Consider the following 17,776-nt stretch of genomic DNA (forward strand, 5'->3'; position numbering starts at 1 on the left):
CGACCAAATACAGGCTATCATTACGCTAATAGAAAAGAAAGGAAAAGACAAGCGGAATATTTGTAATTGGAGGCCAATTTCCTTAATTAATGACAACGCTAAGATTGGAGCAAAAGCAATTGCCACTAAAGTATTGCCAGGCATAATACACCACAATCAAAATGCATTTATCAAAGTTAGAATATTCAGAGAGGAAAAAAAATTAATGGATAGTTAGTCGTTATAGATTTCCAAAAAGCCTTCGATTCAGTCAATCGACTCGGCTTTTAATTTTGGCCCTTCCTTTATTTACTGGATAAGGACTTTTTACAAAAATATTTCTAGTAGTGTAATGAATAATGGTTACACAACAGGACCATTTCAAATTCTTAAAGTGCTACTGAAACGAAATTTTCGTATCCGAGATTTTTGCACAATAATAAAGTTTTAGTCTTACTAACGTTGTGATATTTGTTTTGGCCAACGCTTCGCCTAAAGTATCTTTTTAACCGTTTGAAGTTGACCTGTTCAGCTCAAAATTGGCGGCCATCTTGGCGCGGCCAAACTGGCCTTGTGACGTCACTGGTTGTGTTGTCACACAACTCAGAGTAAAACCTCGGGAAAACATGGAGTGCGGCGTAGCTGTCGTTGAAGCCAAAACGCAAAGGAAAAGGTCTCTGGTGCAAGTACTGTGTTGCTGATGGGCCCGTAAATGTTAGCTGCACAAATAATTCCAACACCGAGGCATATGTTTCATCGGGAAGACGTTATTCGCGACAAATGGGTTCGCTTCGTGCGAAAACATCGAGCAAACTGGCAGCCATCGAAATCATCAGTACTCTGTTCGGTACATTTTGATGCATCAGACTTTGAACAACGGCCCGATTTAAATCTCGGAGGAGATGTATCATTTCATACAAAGCGATGGCCAAAAAAATGATCTGCCGACTAAAGACTGTGTCGAGCAACAAAAGAATGTTCTCACACCGCAAGAACGAAGAAAGGTATGTGTGAGCATGTGTTTTTGAGTGGTGTGAAAGTCAAGACCGATCATTTGTTTCTAACATTAATGCGTAAGATGCTTACTACATGATTTTGAGTTACATGGATTCCTTACTCTTAGATTATCCGAAATGTCGCTAAGCAGACAGCGATTCCTTAAGAAGAACCCAAAGAACTGGAGCAAAGTGTTGAGATTTCTTCCGATTCCCTGTCACTACCGGCAGTCCCAACCTTCTGTAACTCACTACTTTGATCACTGGCACATAGTAAAGGGATTAGTAAAGAAACTGCTAGCTGCTAGCAAGCAAAATGGTTGTGAATTGATTGCTGAGTGGATCAAGGCATTAAAAAAATCACTACTCTACTGGTGTTAAACAAGCACACAAATCACCCTAATGAGCTTTTTAAACAGTGTGCACACGATGATTACAAATAATTACACGCAGGAAGTGGATCAAAGTTGGTAGGCTACTTTTTTAAAACTAAAAAAGAAGACTATTATAGGACTGGACAATTATTATTTCAATTGAAATAAGCTAGACCCTGCTATTCAAACTCGATTTTAACAAATTCGAATCAAGCACTTGCTCACCAAAAGTATGCCAACTATGCAAGCTAGTAAAAGTATGGACCCAGTTCTAAGGCATTAAGTATTTTTATCTGTTTGATTATTTCTAGGCTCAGACATGAGAAAATGCATGAACTTCTGATGAAGACAGGTCTACTAAATGACATCAAGAAACCAGCTGTTTAGAGGGGTATGATCATTCGACCTTAAATCAGTGGCACCCGAAGATGATGTTTTTTTTTTTGTCATTTAGACATTTTTTATTCATTTTTCAACACATTTACAAAACATTTTTACAACACAAAGAAGAAAAAGAAATAATGAAGTTACAAAAAATAAACAAACAAATAAATAAATTTACACTCGCACAGGGCTACTTAGCAATAATATTGAACTTATTTTTTGCATTAAACTTGTTCTGGCTGCAGAACATTTACTAACTTTTCCCATTTTTTAAAGTGAAGAGAGAGTTTATCTCTTTTCCTGGCGATATAAAGTTCAATATTAAATACACGTCGAATTTTGGGGAAAAATCCCGAAAAGGAAGGTGTGCTATTCTGGCATTTCCTAGAATAAATGTAATGTTTGCCTAACAATAGTATATGATTGACCAAGAAGAAATCCTCAATAACATCGAATTTACCAAATATCAGATCTGTTTCGGTCAAATTCCCAACATATACATTATTGTCTCTCAGCCAAGATAGGACGGATTTCCAGAACTCAGAGGATTTGGTGCAGGAAAAGAGTAAATGCTCGACGGATTCTACCTCTTCCAAGCAGAAAGCACAAATGGGAGACTCGACTATACCAAGACGACATAGTTTTTCGTTTGTAAAGACAATACGATTAAGAACTTTATACTGAAATTCTCTGGCTTTTGACTCTAAGGTGGATTGAAATGGTAATAAATAAACTTTATTCCAATCAATGAGCGTGTTTGGGTACTTTTCCGTAAATCTTTGTTGAGCGGTGGGCGGGATATACTTTTTTCCTCGAAAGAAGTTGTAAATATTTTTTGAAGGCACATCAATAATTGGGATTGATTTGTTCTCTAACGTAACCAAATTAAAGGTTCATACGGTATCGGATCGATTATTAACGGCAAAGTTGAGGTTTTAATAGTTAAACGCCAGTGTGACGGGAATGAGTTAACAATCCGCATAACAAAGAAATTTTGCTCAGGATTCAAACTGGAGTGCAAACCCTCAAATGCCAAAGCGTTTGCCGAAATTAAATCTCCAACTTTTAAAAACCCTAATTCCGCTATATCTCTCCGGTATATTGATTTTTTGTCGATACAACAAAACCTGTTATTCCAAAAGATCTCATTGACTATATCGTGGAAAGAGTTTGGCATTTTAGCTTTTAGCTCTGACCACGCTTCAAAACATTGTCTGTAATATATTGGTAAATTTACATTTAATTTAGAGATTTCGAAATTGCATTGCAACACAAAACGCCCCCCAACTGGCAAAAGACGGTTGTTTAAAATTGTTTTCCAAGGGCTGCGATTATCTTTCAGAAATTTTGTTAAACAAGTGACTCTTTTTGTTCGGATCATAGACTCAATGTCAAGCATATTTAGACCCCCTTTCTCAATATCCGCTGTAAATGCATTTCGTTTCACCTTATCTCTCCCATTCCAAATGAAATTATAACAAATTGAATTAGCCTCCTTAATTAACTCAGTAGAAACAGAAATTACAGATGCTCGGAACATCAACTTGGGAACAATAAAAGTTTTCACAATTTGTATTCTCCCTAAAAGGGAAAGCCCTCTCCATTTCCACAAATTTATTGTTTTCTTAATTGTTTTCAAACTTTGACGGAAATTTAAATCATCTCTTTGCTTTGAGTCATAACTAAAATGGACCCCTAAAATTTTAATGGCTTCACAACGATTGTACATGACCGATGGGACCTCCCGAATAATCGTTACCCAGAAAAAAGGTTTCTGTCTTCTCGTAATTTACTTTTAAACCAGAGCACTTCTCGAAACCCTCAAGAGTACGAAACAGATTCGTATAAGACAATTTATCCTTAAGAAAACAGGTCATATCATCTGCAAAAAGAGAAAGCTTAATTTTCTCTTGTCCACATGTGAAACCTTTGATGTTTTCGTCATTACGTATCTTTATGGCTAAAACTTCAAGTTCTATTATAAAGAGGTAAGGCCAGAAAGGGGATCACCTTGTCGAACTCCTCTACCAAGTGCAAAGGGCCCGGTTGTGAATCCATTGTTCATTACACAACTAGACGCGTTTTTATACAGAACACGTACCCACTGAATAAAAGAAGGACCGAAATTAAAGCAATGTAATGTTCTTACTAAAAAATTGAAATCCAGAGTATCAAATGCTTTCTCAAAGACGATGGTCACTAGAAAACCTGACAAGCCCTTAAACTTTGTATAATCGATTACGTCATCAATTGTTCTTATCGCATCAAAGATTGTTCTTCCCTTAACAAAGGCATTTTGATTATAGTGAATAATCTCTGGTAGCACTTTTTCCAAACGTTTAGCCAGCGTTTTTGAGGCTATTTTAGCATCAACATTAATTAGAGAAATAGGACGCCAATTTTTAATCAATCTCTTATCCTTTCCCTTCTTTTCGATTAATAATGGTAATAGGACTGAGTGGAGTCCAATTCGGTCTGTAATCATACGAGCGATAAACAAAATCGGACGACCGCGAAGCAGGAGTCCGATTTGTTTAATCACGAGTATGATTACAGACAGAATTGGACGACACGAAGTCCTGTTACCAATTAATCAAAACTATGACAAAATTTGAGAAACAAACTAACCTTTAGTCAAATGGTTTAACGTTTTTATAAAAACTGAAAAACATAACACTTTACTCAACAAAATGCACAACAACAGCGCGCGCAAAATGACGCATACTGTCCAATTACACAGGCATGACGCGTAAACTGTCCTATTACACTGTCCAATTACAAGCATGACGCGTACACTGTCCTATTAGTGCTCAAATCGGCCTGCTGATAACCAATCACCGATCGAGAATTTTTTTATAGTTTTGATTAAGGTTATTATCGCCTGCTTTTGAGAATTTGAAAGCTCACCAAAATCAAAAGCAAAATTTAGACTGTCAACTAATAATCTCCCAACCAGTGGCCAGAAGGCGAGATAAAATTCAATAGTTAAACCATCATTCCCTGGGGATTTGTTCTTTTTAAAGAATTGCAAAACATTAAAACATTCATTATAACCTAGTTTACCCTCGCAAACACTCCTCGAGTCTTCCGTTAACATCACATTTTGCATTTTGAAAGAGTCGTTAAGAAATGATGAAATGGTCTCCGAATCGGCACGATTGCTGCCATCATAAAGGCCAGAGTAAAAGGATTCCAGCTCATTCATGATTTTCTTCGGCTCAGTTGACAATACGCCCTCGCTGGTAAAAATTTTCCGTACACTACTTTTCGTCTTATTATGCTTTTCCAAATTCAAAAAATATTTGTTGTTTTTTTCACCCATTTCGTACCAGGTTGCACGGGAGCGAATAATAGAACCAAGTGTAATGTAATCATACATCTGCTCGTACTCTGCTTGAAGACACTCTAACTCCTCAAGATTTTCTTTCGAAGGATCACTGTCACACTTCTCCATTGATTCCTTTAAACTTTTCTCAAGCTTATTTAACTTCGCTTTTCTGTCCCGCGCCTTGTTTTTACTGTAAGTAATTGTTAATTGTCTTATTTTGTATTTTATCAGGTCCCACAAGACGCGCTTATCTTGAACTTCTTTAAATTCGTTTAACCAATTCTCATATTCTATTTTTAGAAGTTTGCAATATTCCAAATCATTCACCAAGCTTGAGTTAAATTTCCAAAAGCTTGGTCCTCTTCGATTATCATCCAGACCGTTCAGTGACAAGGTTATCGCAGAGTGATCACATTTTATCGATGTTATTATATCTGAAGAGTCAATATCATCTTGTAAACTATCACTTATTAACCAGTAATGTAAACGTCTTTGTATAACTGGAGTTTTCTGACGCCAAGTGAATCGTTTTGTTGTTGGGTTACGAATACGCCAAATGTCAACAAGATCGTGTTCGACGCACATATCTTCTACGCATTTTGCCAAATCCTTCTTTTTTGTGTTTCCGCCCTGCCCATCTAATTCCGCATTTAGTATGACATTGAAGTCTCCTCCGATAATAACACTGTAATCGAGATCTGAGCTCGAAACTCTTTTCAACTCTTCCGTTATACTTTTGAAGAATTCGCATTGCTCATTTGTTTTGTTTGGAGCATAGATATTTAAAAGAAGACACGGCGAGTCCTGAATGATAGCTTCCAACAGAATATAGCGGCCTTGTGGGTGGGCCTTAACGCTTTCCAGTTTAAAGTCTAAATTATCTCGAACAAGTACCAAAACACCGCTGCTGTGATTACTACCATGAGAAAAGAACATTTCACCCTTCCATTGTTTTCTCCAAATATTTTCCACCTCACTTGTACTATAGGTTTCTTGTAGAAAACAAACATCCACACCAGATTTAGTTAGCCAATTGAATATGCCTTTCCGCTTTTCAAAAGCACGAATCCCCCGAGCATTCAGTGACAATAACTTAAAATTAACATTATTTTGCACCATATCGTCAGGATAAAGGAAACTTAATTATACGGGAAAAGCGAAGAACATAATTAAACACTCTTAATAATAAACTCAGCCTAATATGCAAATGAAGAGTAACTGCTTTTAAATCACGCAATATGCTAAAGTAGCCGTGAGAAAAGATAACAATGAACGAAAAAATTGAAATTACGATAAGTAGTAAAAAGTACATACAAAATAATTTACGAGACATAAACTGTACTAAAAAAGCAATAGGATATCGATCCAAATACTGCCGTTGAGGCTGGAACTAATTCAAGCGGGAGAAAAAAGATATTACCCCTCCTTTATGATTCTAGTTAAAGTAGATTACACAGTAAACTAAATTTAAAGTCTCCTCTACCTTTATATCACACGTATTTAACCATCTCGCCTTTGAGCTTCTCGAAATCGTCATCCTTGACAGTTTTTAACTTGCCATCTTCATCAATATATTTCAGGGTTGCAGGGTAAGCGATGAAAACTTTTCTGTCGTCCCCGAATTTCTTTTGTAAGTGTTTCTTGAACGGCAGAAGCGCCTTTCGTTGCTCTTGAGTTTTCTTCGCAAAGTCGGCACTAATTCCAATAACGTTACCATCGTAAGGGTTATCCTTCAGTCGCGAGGCAGCGTTAGAAAGGACTTTCATCATCGAAGATGATGTGCTTTTCATGGCTTGGGACATTTTACAGGTACGTGTGATTCACATTCCAATGATCTCTTATAAGAAAATAAAATAACCCATGGATGATAGCCCCCCCCCCTGGGGGGGGTGCCCTTTACAGTGCCACATACCTATATAGCTCATACCAACACCTTTCAAGAGCACAGGCATGAAAAAGTCTGAAAATGTCTTAATGCCATATGCGGTAGCATATGTTTCAAAAATGTTATGAGTCCGAATGAATGCATGTTTTGTGCTTTCTAAACATGTCTAGCTAGACATATCTTAGCAAGCCTAATAAACATTTGTAATCAAGTGCTTGAGGCCTTCATGACTAATGTGCTCAACTTATAGGTTATGTGGAACAGATAAAACAATTACTGTTCAGCATTACAAAGAAAGAGAGAGACTCGATTAGGGACAAATACAAGGGAAAATTCCTGAGCCCCTAACCAATCAGTTCCCTGATCAGGTATCTATAATTAGACAGCCATAAAGCGCCATGATGCAAGGAAGCGCTTGCAAACAGAGCTATTTCCTTCAGGTGACATTTCCTCAAAAAAAAAAAACTATAAAAAATTGTCTCAATAGTCAGAATAAACAAAAGTATAAACATCTAGTTCTTATCGCAGAAATTATTTTGTGTAATCAACAAGAAAAGCAATGTTCAGGAAGTGAAGTTTTCACTGCAGTTCCTTGTTTAAACTTAATTTTTATACAGAACCAGAACAGTCAAAGATGGAGCAAGGGGAAAGGTCAACCATGGAAGGTCAACCCCAGGCTAAAAGACGATGACAACAACCACCCAAGAACTGTTTGAAGTGTATGAACCCATCAAAGGGCGTCAAAAACATTGTTGTACAAACAGCAGTTAGTAACAAGCCATTTTCAATTTGGGCTGTAGTAAATTTATCAACAATGCAAAACCTTTTATTCTCTTGCTTGATAGATTTTTCCTTTTCTTGAAATGTTTAGTTTAAAAGTGAAATACTTTCTGCTCAATTGCTATGGAAGTTTCCATACCTTAAAGTGTGCAAACATCAGTCCCTGAGTGTCAACCAGGGATGTTTTAATGTAATGACACATACAGAGTTTTGGTAGAACACATTTGATCATTTCATTGAATTGAAAACAACTTTTTTTTAATCATTTCAACAGGAAATAAAAGAATATCAGTATATCATGTACTTTTCCATAGTGTAATCTCCCTTCTCTGCCTTTCTAGTTGTGGTTTAATTTTTTTCTTTGGTTTAAAATTTTTCAAACCATTTTGATTTATCTTTTCATTTGTCTATGATTACGATGAAGAATTGGAGACAATGGAATACAAAAATCAAACTGGTTAAACATTTTTAAACCAAAGATAATTAATTTTAACCGCACAGCATACATGTAGATATCACACAAACTCTATAAACCAGTTTAAAAGCATTTCGAATATATTGAAATAAGTTTTGATTTCTAAGTACCGGTACATTTGTCTGAAATGAGATTTGAGGAGCTGTAAAATAAAACCATTGGTTGGGGCTTGAGATGAGTTAATTTTTTTTGCTATCCCAAAATCGTGGCCAAAAATATTCCCCAGGGGAGCAACTCCAATATGAAAGTGACGGGGATGCTCGTCGTCTCGCTTAGGGGTATAAATTTCGGACTTTGGGTCTCGCTTAGGGTGTTCTGGGGGAAATGGCAGTATTTTAAGCTGACAAGGTCTTGTTTAGGGTTGCTTGCGAAAAAATTTACAAATAGAAGTTCTTTTATCAGAATTTTGGCATCTTTTAGGGTCTAAAACAGCTTGAGCCGCGCCTAGATTGGTCTCTTTAGGAGTTCTTTTCAAACATTTCCAACGAGCATCCCCATCCCTTTAATATGGGAGTCTCCCCAGGAAATATTCATTGATCCCCACCCCTCATTTCCCTTGTTGCCTACACAGTGCCTTCATTTCCCTTTATACCAGTTTACTCTTAGTAAGTATACATTGAAATAAGTGATGGAAGCCATAAAGTTGAAGTTAATAATAACAATGTTGCCAAAAGAGTCCAGTCACTACTGTCAGCATAATTCTCCTGTCCTGATTTATAGCCTGTTGAATTGTAAATGAGCAGTTCTGATCTTATCTTGTGCACAGACAGGTAATGAGGTAAGTTGTCAACAACTTTGAGAAACATTTGGGTATAAATAAGCAAATTCTATCAAAATAAAAGCAATGCAACCCACAAAAATGATTGTTGTACAAATGCAAATCATACAAAACCGAACCTATTCTGTGACTGACAACACTGAAAGCAAAATAAACTGCAATAATAAATAATGTTTCAGAAACCAAATACATCCATGAATCCTTCTGGTATTTGATATTTCTTTTCTCGACTGATATTTTTGCATTTTTGCATTTTCGATAAGTAAAAAAATATGTTAGCTTATAAACACGGAGAATTTTATAATACGGCAACTGTTGTACATGTACATGTGGATCATAAGACGAAGGACTTTATTGAAAGTCTAGTGGATCATATTCGTGTCTTAAAAGCACATTAATCGTAGCTCACTAATTTATGCTCCATGCTTCGCACTTTTCTTCTTCGATAATGCATCCTGTTCATGTCTTGAAGAAGTCGGGCTACTTCTACAAGCACAGTGCGGTTTGTAAAAGCAGAAAAGTCGGGGTGGTTCAATAGACAAAGACCAAAAATCGCGAACTACACTTTCACCACACTGAATTCCAAACAGCATAAATCACACACCTAACGGAAGAAAAGAGTACAGACTTTAACCGTTGTATGATCGAAGAAATAAAAACAATTCCTGTATAACAGCCTACCTGGTGTTGAAACCAACTTGTCCTTCAAAGCGTTGCTCGAAAACCGACTGCAAAGTCCCATCTTCTTCTTCTTCTTCTTCTCGGACGCCATATTGTCATCTATAGTCTTAACAGCAGCTACTATGGCTCAACTTTGAAAGGCGCAACAAAAATATGGAAGCCAAGGTGCCCTCCAGCATCTTTTACACTACTTCTGCCGACGATTTCACTTCTTGGAAAAGAAGAATCGCTCGAGAAATTCACTTTTCCAACATAATTGCAGACCATTCAACAACAAGCATGCCGACGTCCGCGAAGTGTACACAACTAGTGACGTCATCAACCATTTTCACTAGGTTCCAGGGCCCGGACATGGATTTTGGAGAAAATGTAGTTTTTAACTGCTGAAAACACCACTTTCGGGTTTTTTTTGGCAAAAATAAATTTGCCCATGTTAATCAGCGTGGTTCAAAGTACAAAATAGTGAAAAAATCTTAGATACGAAAATTTCGTTTCAGTAGCACTTTAAAGGTGTAAGACAAGGGGACCCACTCTCGCCTTATCTATTCATTATCTGTTTGGAAATATTAGCCATTATCATACGTGACAACAAGGACATTCAAGGGATACAAGTTGATGGTGACGAGATAAAACTGGAAATATTTGCGGATGACTTGACAGTGTTTCTTAGAAATGACACTTCTTTAAGCGCTCTTTTTGACACAATAGAAGGTTTTACTTTATGCTCTGGACTGAGAATTAACTATGACAAAACGGAAGTCATGTTTCTGGGCAATCAGAAGACTACAGGTAAGCTCCCACACAATTTTACCAGAAATATAACTGTTAAAAAGGCTGTTAAAATATTAGGGGTGCACTTTACGTACGATGAAGGCCTTTGGAAAAAGCTAAATTTTGATGAAATTATGACTTCTATTAAAAAGAAGCTACATTTATGGAACTGGAGGAACTTGACAATTTTCGGAAGAATGCAGTTAGTTAAGACCTTTGTTATCTCTATCTTTATGTATCGAGCTGGTTTGGTAAGCGTTCACAAAGATATAATCAAAGAAGCAAACAAATTAATATTTTTTAGTTGATTTGGAAAGGAAAAGACAAAGTTAAGCGTTCAACCCTCATAAGTGACCAAGAAAGTGGTGGCTTGACTGCACCACATTTAGAATCAATTATTACAACTTAACGACTAGTCTGCTGCAAAAAGTTTTTGGAAACTCAACAGAGCAGCTGGAAATTAATTCTGTTACATTATTTAAATCCAATTGGAGGCAAATTGATTTTTGGCTGCGCCTTTGATATTAAAAAATTACCTAGATTTTATGAAGAATGTTTGAAACATTTTGCAGAATTTTCAACTGCCACTGAAGTAAGTGATCAAGAAACGGATAGGAATAAATTGGCGAAGGCTGTCATATGAAACAATAAGCATATCTGCCTTGACGGAAAAACCGCTTTCCATCGCACTTTATTTAATAAGGGTATAGTTGTACTAGCCGATCTTATATCAAATGAAAATGAGCTAATTGTTAAACAAAACCTAAATAGCTCCGGTCTGTCTCCCTTGGAAGTTTTTTATCTAATGAGAGTTATTGATGCTCTTCCTGCACAATGGCGAAATTCTCTGATGTCTTTTGAACCTCGACATAAAAAGGCTTTTGTTTTGAATGATCTTATTCAACTGCATTTAAAAAATCAGGACTTTCTGCTTAGTAAAGCAGTCTCCAAAACCATTTACATAGAAGTACGGTGCAAATTTGAAAAGGCTCCCACGGCACAATAAGATTTACTGATCAATTTTTCAATTCTCCTCTTGATTGGAAAGCAATCTACAGGTTACCTTTCAAGGTCGCCATGGACACTAAGACCCGCAAATTTCTCAATACAAAATTCTAAATAGTACCTTTTGTGATAAAGAGAGCGAAAGCCTAGAACACCTATTTATTCACTGTCATGCTACAGAAAAATTCTGGCTGGATTTCATTTCTTGGTGCAATAAATTGAATATAAGCTTAGATGAACTGACCGACATAGATAAGCTCTTGGGAATTTGGGAAAGGAAGGAAGATTTTCTATTACTCAACCACCTTTTACTCATTGCTAAACAACATATATATGACTGCCGTAATAAATCAATTCGTCCTTCCTTCAGAGTATTTAATAGTCAACAAAAATACATTTATCAAACTGAATTTATAGTTACGAAATCTAATAATAAGGAACACATTTTTAACGCCAAATGGAGGATATGTGTAGGTAATTTAGATGTTTAATCTCTTAATCTCTTATCATTGTCGGTCAGTCCTTTTTCCCCCCACGTAGTGTGCACGCGTCACTTTAGTTTATGGACTATTATGAATCCTATTATAATCAACCTTACACATGTAATTTTTCTTCTTTCTGTATTATATATATATATATATATATTTTTTTTTTTTTTTTAGAAAAACAGATGTTATTTTATTTTTGTGTGTGTATCTATGTATGTAATTTTCTTTTTTTTTTGTCTGATAATCAATAAAAAATGTAAAAATAAAAAATAAAAACAACGACGGCGACACCAATTGGCGACACAAAGGACAAGGTCGATTGAAAACTAAATTTATAGTTGACTTACAAATCTCCCTAGAACTACTGTTTTCATTCAAATCTCCCTTTCGGCTGAAAAACTAAATATAGAAGACATTGTTCGATTCCAAGTAATAACTTATGGCAATGCAACGCAGAATTTGAGCATTATTAGCGCTGTTGTTTTGCCGAAAATATCCAAAAAATTATAACGCACGTGCACGAGCATGCACGTGCAGAGTCGCTGTACTGCTCATTAAACCTATTGAATAGCGTTGACTGGTGTGGCCCGTACTAATTAATGATACTGCCATTCGTCAAGAAAAAAATTGTTTGCTCGAAAACATTCATTGATCTATTCTGGAAAGCTGTTTTTATGATAATTGCGTTAAAGATGCACTGTCGGGGAGAAGCCTTTTAAATATGAGAAAGACGCAAAAACTGAATATGCGAAGACTGCCAAACAAAATTATAACGAACAGAACAATACCTTCCTCGTGTGTTGTGCATCATGTAAATTTCTGAGCCGCATGCAGTCTTCGCAGACGCAATCCTGGTAGGCTTTCATTTCAAACAAAATATAGCAGATTACAGAGCATAAAATTAACTTTTTTCCCAGTAGCCACTTGGCTCCTAAATATACTAAAATGGTAGCCAATTCCAAACATTTGGCTGCCATTTTTTTTTTTTTTTAAAGAAATAAAACACTTCTCATTCCGTTCTTTTACTAGATAGACCCTTTAAAATAGATCATTTTCAACACATTTGCATTCATTTCAATCTTGAATGGCTTTTTGTGCACAAGAACTGGCAAGACTTTTGGTGACATTACATGAGGTACCAGAGGAAACCGCTGACCACATCAAAATAGGCACACATGCTATGTACGCATCGACCACTACACGATGTTTGACAGTCGTTTAGCGATGTTTTTGACTTCATCTATGGATTTAAACATTTTGAGTTGAGCAATTTTGCCTTGTAAACTTCAATACAATACAGAGAGCAAAGATAGAAGGTAAATTTATTGTGTGGCTGTTTTGTGTTGCTCAGTTGAAACTAAAAAGGAAGTTGCCCGCCCAAAATAACAACGCTTGATTGCAAACCATATCTTACAGTTTTCGACAGGTAAATAACCTTCAAAACTAAATATAAATTTGTATTTAGCTAAAATGTAAGATCTTAAGATAAAGCAAGAAGTTATTGTGTACTTTGCTTTGCGATTTTTTTACGAGTTATGCACTTTTGATGAATTAAGAGATTCGATGCGATTTGAGGTCGGTTATGCAAATTCTAGTCGCCAATTTGGCGACCAAATTTCAGGATTTGTTCGCCAAAGTGAAAAATTTAGTCACATTGGCGCCTGTATTAGGCGCAATTTGACGCCCTGCAGAACGCTCAAAAAATCAAAATCAAAGCGCCAGACGCTCTGTAGTTAATTCATTATTCTTCTTTCTTGCAGAATATTATTGTTACTTCTGTTACGTCGATAACTACCAGTTCCGTCATTAGTGTGTTTCCATTCACTTCCTTTCTGGGAAATTTACTTTCGCTTAGACCTAAGAGCATGCGCAATAAAAACCGGAAGACCAAGTTTCTGATCTGAAATGGACCTGAAAACGATCTGATCAATTCCAGTTTCCCAGAGTCCGTCCCATACCGCTGACTGACTAGATGGACTCTGGGCTCGAGATTGCAATCCGCGCGGTCAAACTGTTTGAAGAAGACTGGCACTAGTTTTTCCGCTGGCCACTATTGTGAATGCAGCATGGGCTCGTAGAACATAGTGGACGAAGGTTCGAATGAACTTCAAAGGAAAGAAGACGATGAATTAGATGAATTCCTTGATAGTAACTTATTTCCTTTTCTGTCCGTTTGCAGAGTTGATGGAACCTGAACGTACTTATTGTGGGTTTGAGATGTACAATATTTTTCTAAGTAATTGATATTTTCGATAGCAATTGATAAAAATCGATAGAAACCAATAGAAATCGAACTCTAATTACAAATCGAATCGAAATCGATAATCACAACAACTTTTGCTATCGATTTTCGATATTAACCAATTAATTAGTATCGAAAATTATCGATTTTTTAAGTATCGAAATTATCGATTTGTAACGTCCTGCTGTATGTCAGTTTTGAAGTAAGAGGAACAAAATGCCATCAATTTAATTTAAGATGGATTTGTCTTACTGCAAAAGAGCAAAATCTTGTAATAAGATGGAACTCATCTTATCTTTAGAGGGCCTTAATCTTACTTAAGACGACTTAAATCTTAGTGTAAGATTTTAGGTTTTACGGAGTAAGCTTACCTTGCAGTTGTACCCGAGTCCCCAAGGGCTAACGAAAAGTTTAAAGACTGCCGCGGGGTGAAAGGACTGGAATCACGGCTCTTGGGCGTTACTTTTGCTTTAAATGATTGTCTTGGCCAAGGGCTAGCCATTATTACATTTACCAAGTAGTAATTACAACCAGGTCCTTCCCCGAGTTACTTCTTGTCCGCCATTTTTCTGTACACTCGCGCCAAAGCAAGGGGACACTTGCTCAAGTCTTTCATTGGTCAATGGGTGAGAGGCTCGACCCAGGCTCACGATGCGATCGAACAACTTTACGAGATACCGTATTTGCATAAAACAATTTGAACAATCGCTTGATTTGATGTGTTCGCATGGAATTGTTTATGAGAAAAATGTTAACTCGAAAGTGACGAAGGGCTGTGAAAGATATCCATGTTTCTTTGATTTCTAAAACAAAGAAAAATATTAGAACTGAGGCCCTGTTAAGGGGGCCTTTTAAAATGTTCCCTGTTGGCGAACATCAAAATCTTGATGTTTGCCAGCAAATGAGGTAGAACAAAAGGTTTACGGTCACTTCGTTCCACATTAGAATGTTTCAAAGAATTGTAAGATCATGTTACTTTAAAATGACGAAGATGTTAAGAAAATCTTTTTGCTCGATAAAAATGTCCCGAAATGTAAAGAAGAACTCCCTGCTGATTTTTTTGTATATAAATGTGTACAAGCTTGAAACGGTGGGGCTTGAAATGCGTCGGCCACGTTCGATGACTGTCTCTATTAGTACAGCCTCATTATGCCTAAGTTTGAAAGTGTTCCAGCGTACCTTAAATGTTTTCTCACTTACGAAAAGACGTCTTATTTTCTTATCGTTTTTCCACAGACGTCCCAAACTCACGATTCGAGAAATCGATCGAATAAATGATTTATGTAAGCGTATGAATGATTTATGTAAGCGTATAAATGATTTATAAAGGTCTATAAAGACATATCGAGTGGGACGTGACTACTTGAAGTGCGCAGTGTTGTGTTACAATTTAGGCCGTTGGAGATTTAAGCGCTCTATAAGACTTTGTATGGAGTCTAAAATAACGTGAAATAAAAGCGCTCGACAAAATAAAATTTTACCTTCTTTAATAAAAAACAGAAAATGTACTCACCTTTCTTGATTTCTGTTGTCCTTTTGGGCTATTTTATCGTTTTAGGTTTTTTTGCGTTTTTTTGTCATAGCCTTCATCAGCTTTCATAAGACGAAGCATTCAGTCTCGGACGCAGATGGGTTAAACTAATTCACCGAACACGAACATAAACAAACTTCACACTACGTAACGTGCGCACAAATTTTTCGGCACGGAAAATAACGAAGCAAAGTGGAGCATTCTCACTAGTTTGACATTTTTTTCAAAGTTATTTCTAACTAAATATTTCTTTCTGACATGATCTGACTATATAGTGTGAAACGACCTGACTATTTTGTGGAACAACCTGACATGGAACGAAGTGATGATGGTGATATTCGTTTTGTAGAATAGGACGGGCGAAACTACAAAACGAAGACCTTTGCTCGAACACTTTTTCAGACGCCAAAAGACGCGAAACCGACGGGGTCTTCGTTTTGTATAAAAGGTCGGGTAAAACTACAAAACAAAGATCCTCGCTCAACGCTTTTTCAGACGCCAAAAGACGCGCAACCGGCGGGGAACTTCATTAATTTAACACCAGGCAGTTATAACCTGGATAAAGTGCTTTTTCAGACGCTATCGCACGCAAAAACGGCGGGGTCTTCGTTTTGTAGAATAGACCGGGTGAAACTACAAAACAAAGACCCTCGCTTAAACGCTTTGTCAAACGCCAAAAGGTTCTTCGTTTTCTGGTTAATAAACGTTTTTTCAAACGCCAAAAGGTTCTTCGTTTTCTGGTTAATAAACATTAATAAACGCCAGGCATAACTAATCGATGATCAATGACATCAATTGGTATTAAATCAATGAGTAATCGATGGGTATCGGTAATCAGTTGATTAGTCATTGATTATTGGTGATGATCAATGATTAATCGATGACTAATCGAAGCCCAAATATTTTGTGGCCTATCGATTACTCATCGATGACACCGATTACTCATTGATGCGATTGATTACCTATTGATGTTATGATAACTCATCGATTACCTATTGATTACTCATCGACTATTATACTGCGCACAAAAGACACATTTCTTGCTTTCTTGTATCATTTTTTTCGTTTGTGATTTTTTTTATCTGTGTTAGACGTACTTTTCTCTATAACTGGCGTTCCTGTTGACGAAATTACCCTTTCATAAAAAGTCCAATTATCTTCCGGCATGTCGAGACGTGAAGTGCTAATCACAAAAACAGATGATTTGTGCAATGTTTCACTTAACCCAACTCTTAATTCAATAACAAAACAACTGAACAGGAACCAACCAGTCTGAAAATGAAACTAACAAGTACGCTATGAATCGACTACGTGGTTTTAAGATTTCTTTCGGTTGATGTTTGTCAGAAAAGTAAAATTGCTTTGGCTTAGGGAAACAGCCGGCGTAAGCAGTTACATTACACAACTGAATGAGATGATATCGATGAGTAATGAATAAAATGAATGAGTAATCAATGCAATCAATGACTAATCGATGCAATCGATGACTATTCGATAACCAAAAATTTTGTGGCCTATCGATTAGTCATCGATTACTCATTGATCATCGGCAATAATCAATGACTAATCAACTGATCACCTATCGATTACCTATTGATTACTCATTGATTTCATTAATGTCATCGATGTCATCGATTAGTTAACCTGCGATCAGGCTTTCTTTTTTCGCGGCGGAGAAAAATAACGCCTGATCGCAGGTTATCGATTAGTTCATCCTCGGAGACCCAGGGGCAGTTAGTGGGGGCGAGGAAAAGTCTATACAGGCGGAAAAAAAAATCGGCGAAGAAAAGTCAATTCAATTCGTGTCTCCTTCCTTTCTAATTCTTGGAGCCGCCGTTTTGCTCTCGTGGAAGTCCGATTGCTCGATAAGACTAATATCGATTCACTGGTACTCTTTTAGTTCGAAATTTAGTTAAATTATAGTGTAATACACGTGCGAGGACGGTGTTGAGATGTGGCCAGTAACCTGATATGCAAATCGAGTAACCCTCTCTTGACAAAAAAGAAATATATATATATAACCGGGTGAATTTGGTAGGTCACCAGTTGGAATCTGGTTACCGGTTACCGGTTACCGATT

General features: G+C 36.7%; 2 protein-coding genes across 5 annotated transcripts in view; one reads left to right on the plus strand and one right to left on the minus strand.

Annotated features, from left to right (window-relative positions):
* Nucleotides 1–14,764, minus strand: part of LOC144637238 (nuclear pore complex protein Nup133-like) — a 241,123-nt gene extending 226,359 nt beyond the window's left edge. The window contains exon 1 of one of the 2 annotated variants that reach the window (XM_078496367.1): nt 14,537–14,762. In XM_078496367.1, the coding sequence (XP_078352493.1) occupies nt 14,537–14,667 (131 nt within the window). In that variant the 5' untranslated portion in view covers nt 14,668–14,762. Of the gene's footprint in view, nt 1–14,536 lie in introns of both variants that reach the window. The other variant, XM_078496369.1, reaches the window with a different exon arrangement.
* LOC144637254 (uncharacterized) lies at nt 101–7,961 on the plus strand. 3 transcript variants are annotated; one of them, XR_013567685.1, is made up of 3 exons: nt 102–983; nt 1,103–1,444; nt 1,660–2,595. XR_013567685.1 is itself a non-coding variant. In XM_078496384.1 (2 exons), exons 1-2 carry the CDS (start codon nt 904–906, stop codon nt 1,353–1,355), a joined length of 333 nt encoding a protein of 110 aa, XP_078352510.1. In that variant the 5' UTR covers nt 101–903; the 3' UTR covers nt 1,356–2,595. The 3 variants fall into 3 exon arrangements, 1 of the variants encoding a protein (XP_078352510.1); XR_013567686.1 differs by lacking the exon at nt 1,660–2,595 and adding an exon at nt 7,563–7,961 and having other exon boundaries at nt 463–983; XM_078496384.1 differs by having other exon boundaries at nt 101–983; nt 1,103–2,595.
* Nucleotides 14,765–17,776: the final 3,012 nt, after the last annotated feature.

The sequence above is a fragment of the Oculina patagonica genome, chromosome 13, assembly GCF_052425735.1.
Source record: "Oculina patagonica isolate OP01 chromosome 13, crgOcupat, whole genome shotgun sequence".
Lineage (NCBI taxonomy): Eukaryota > Metazoa > Cnidaria > Anthozoa > Scleractinia > Oculinidae > Oculina > Oculina patagonica.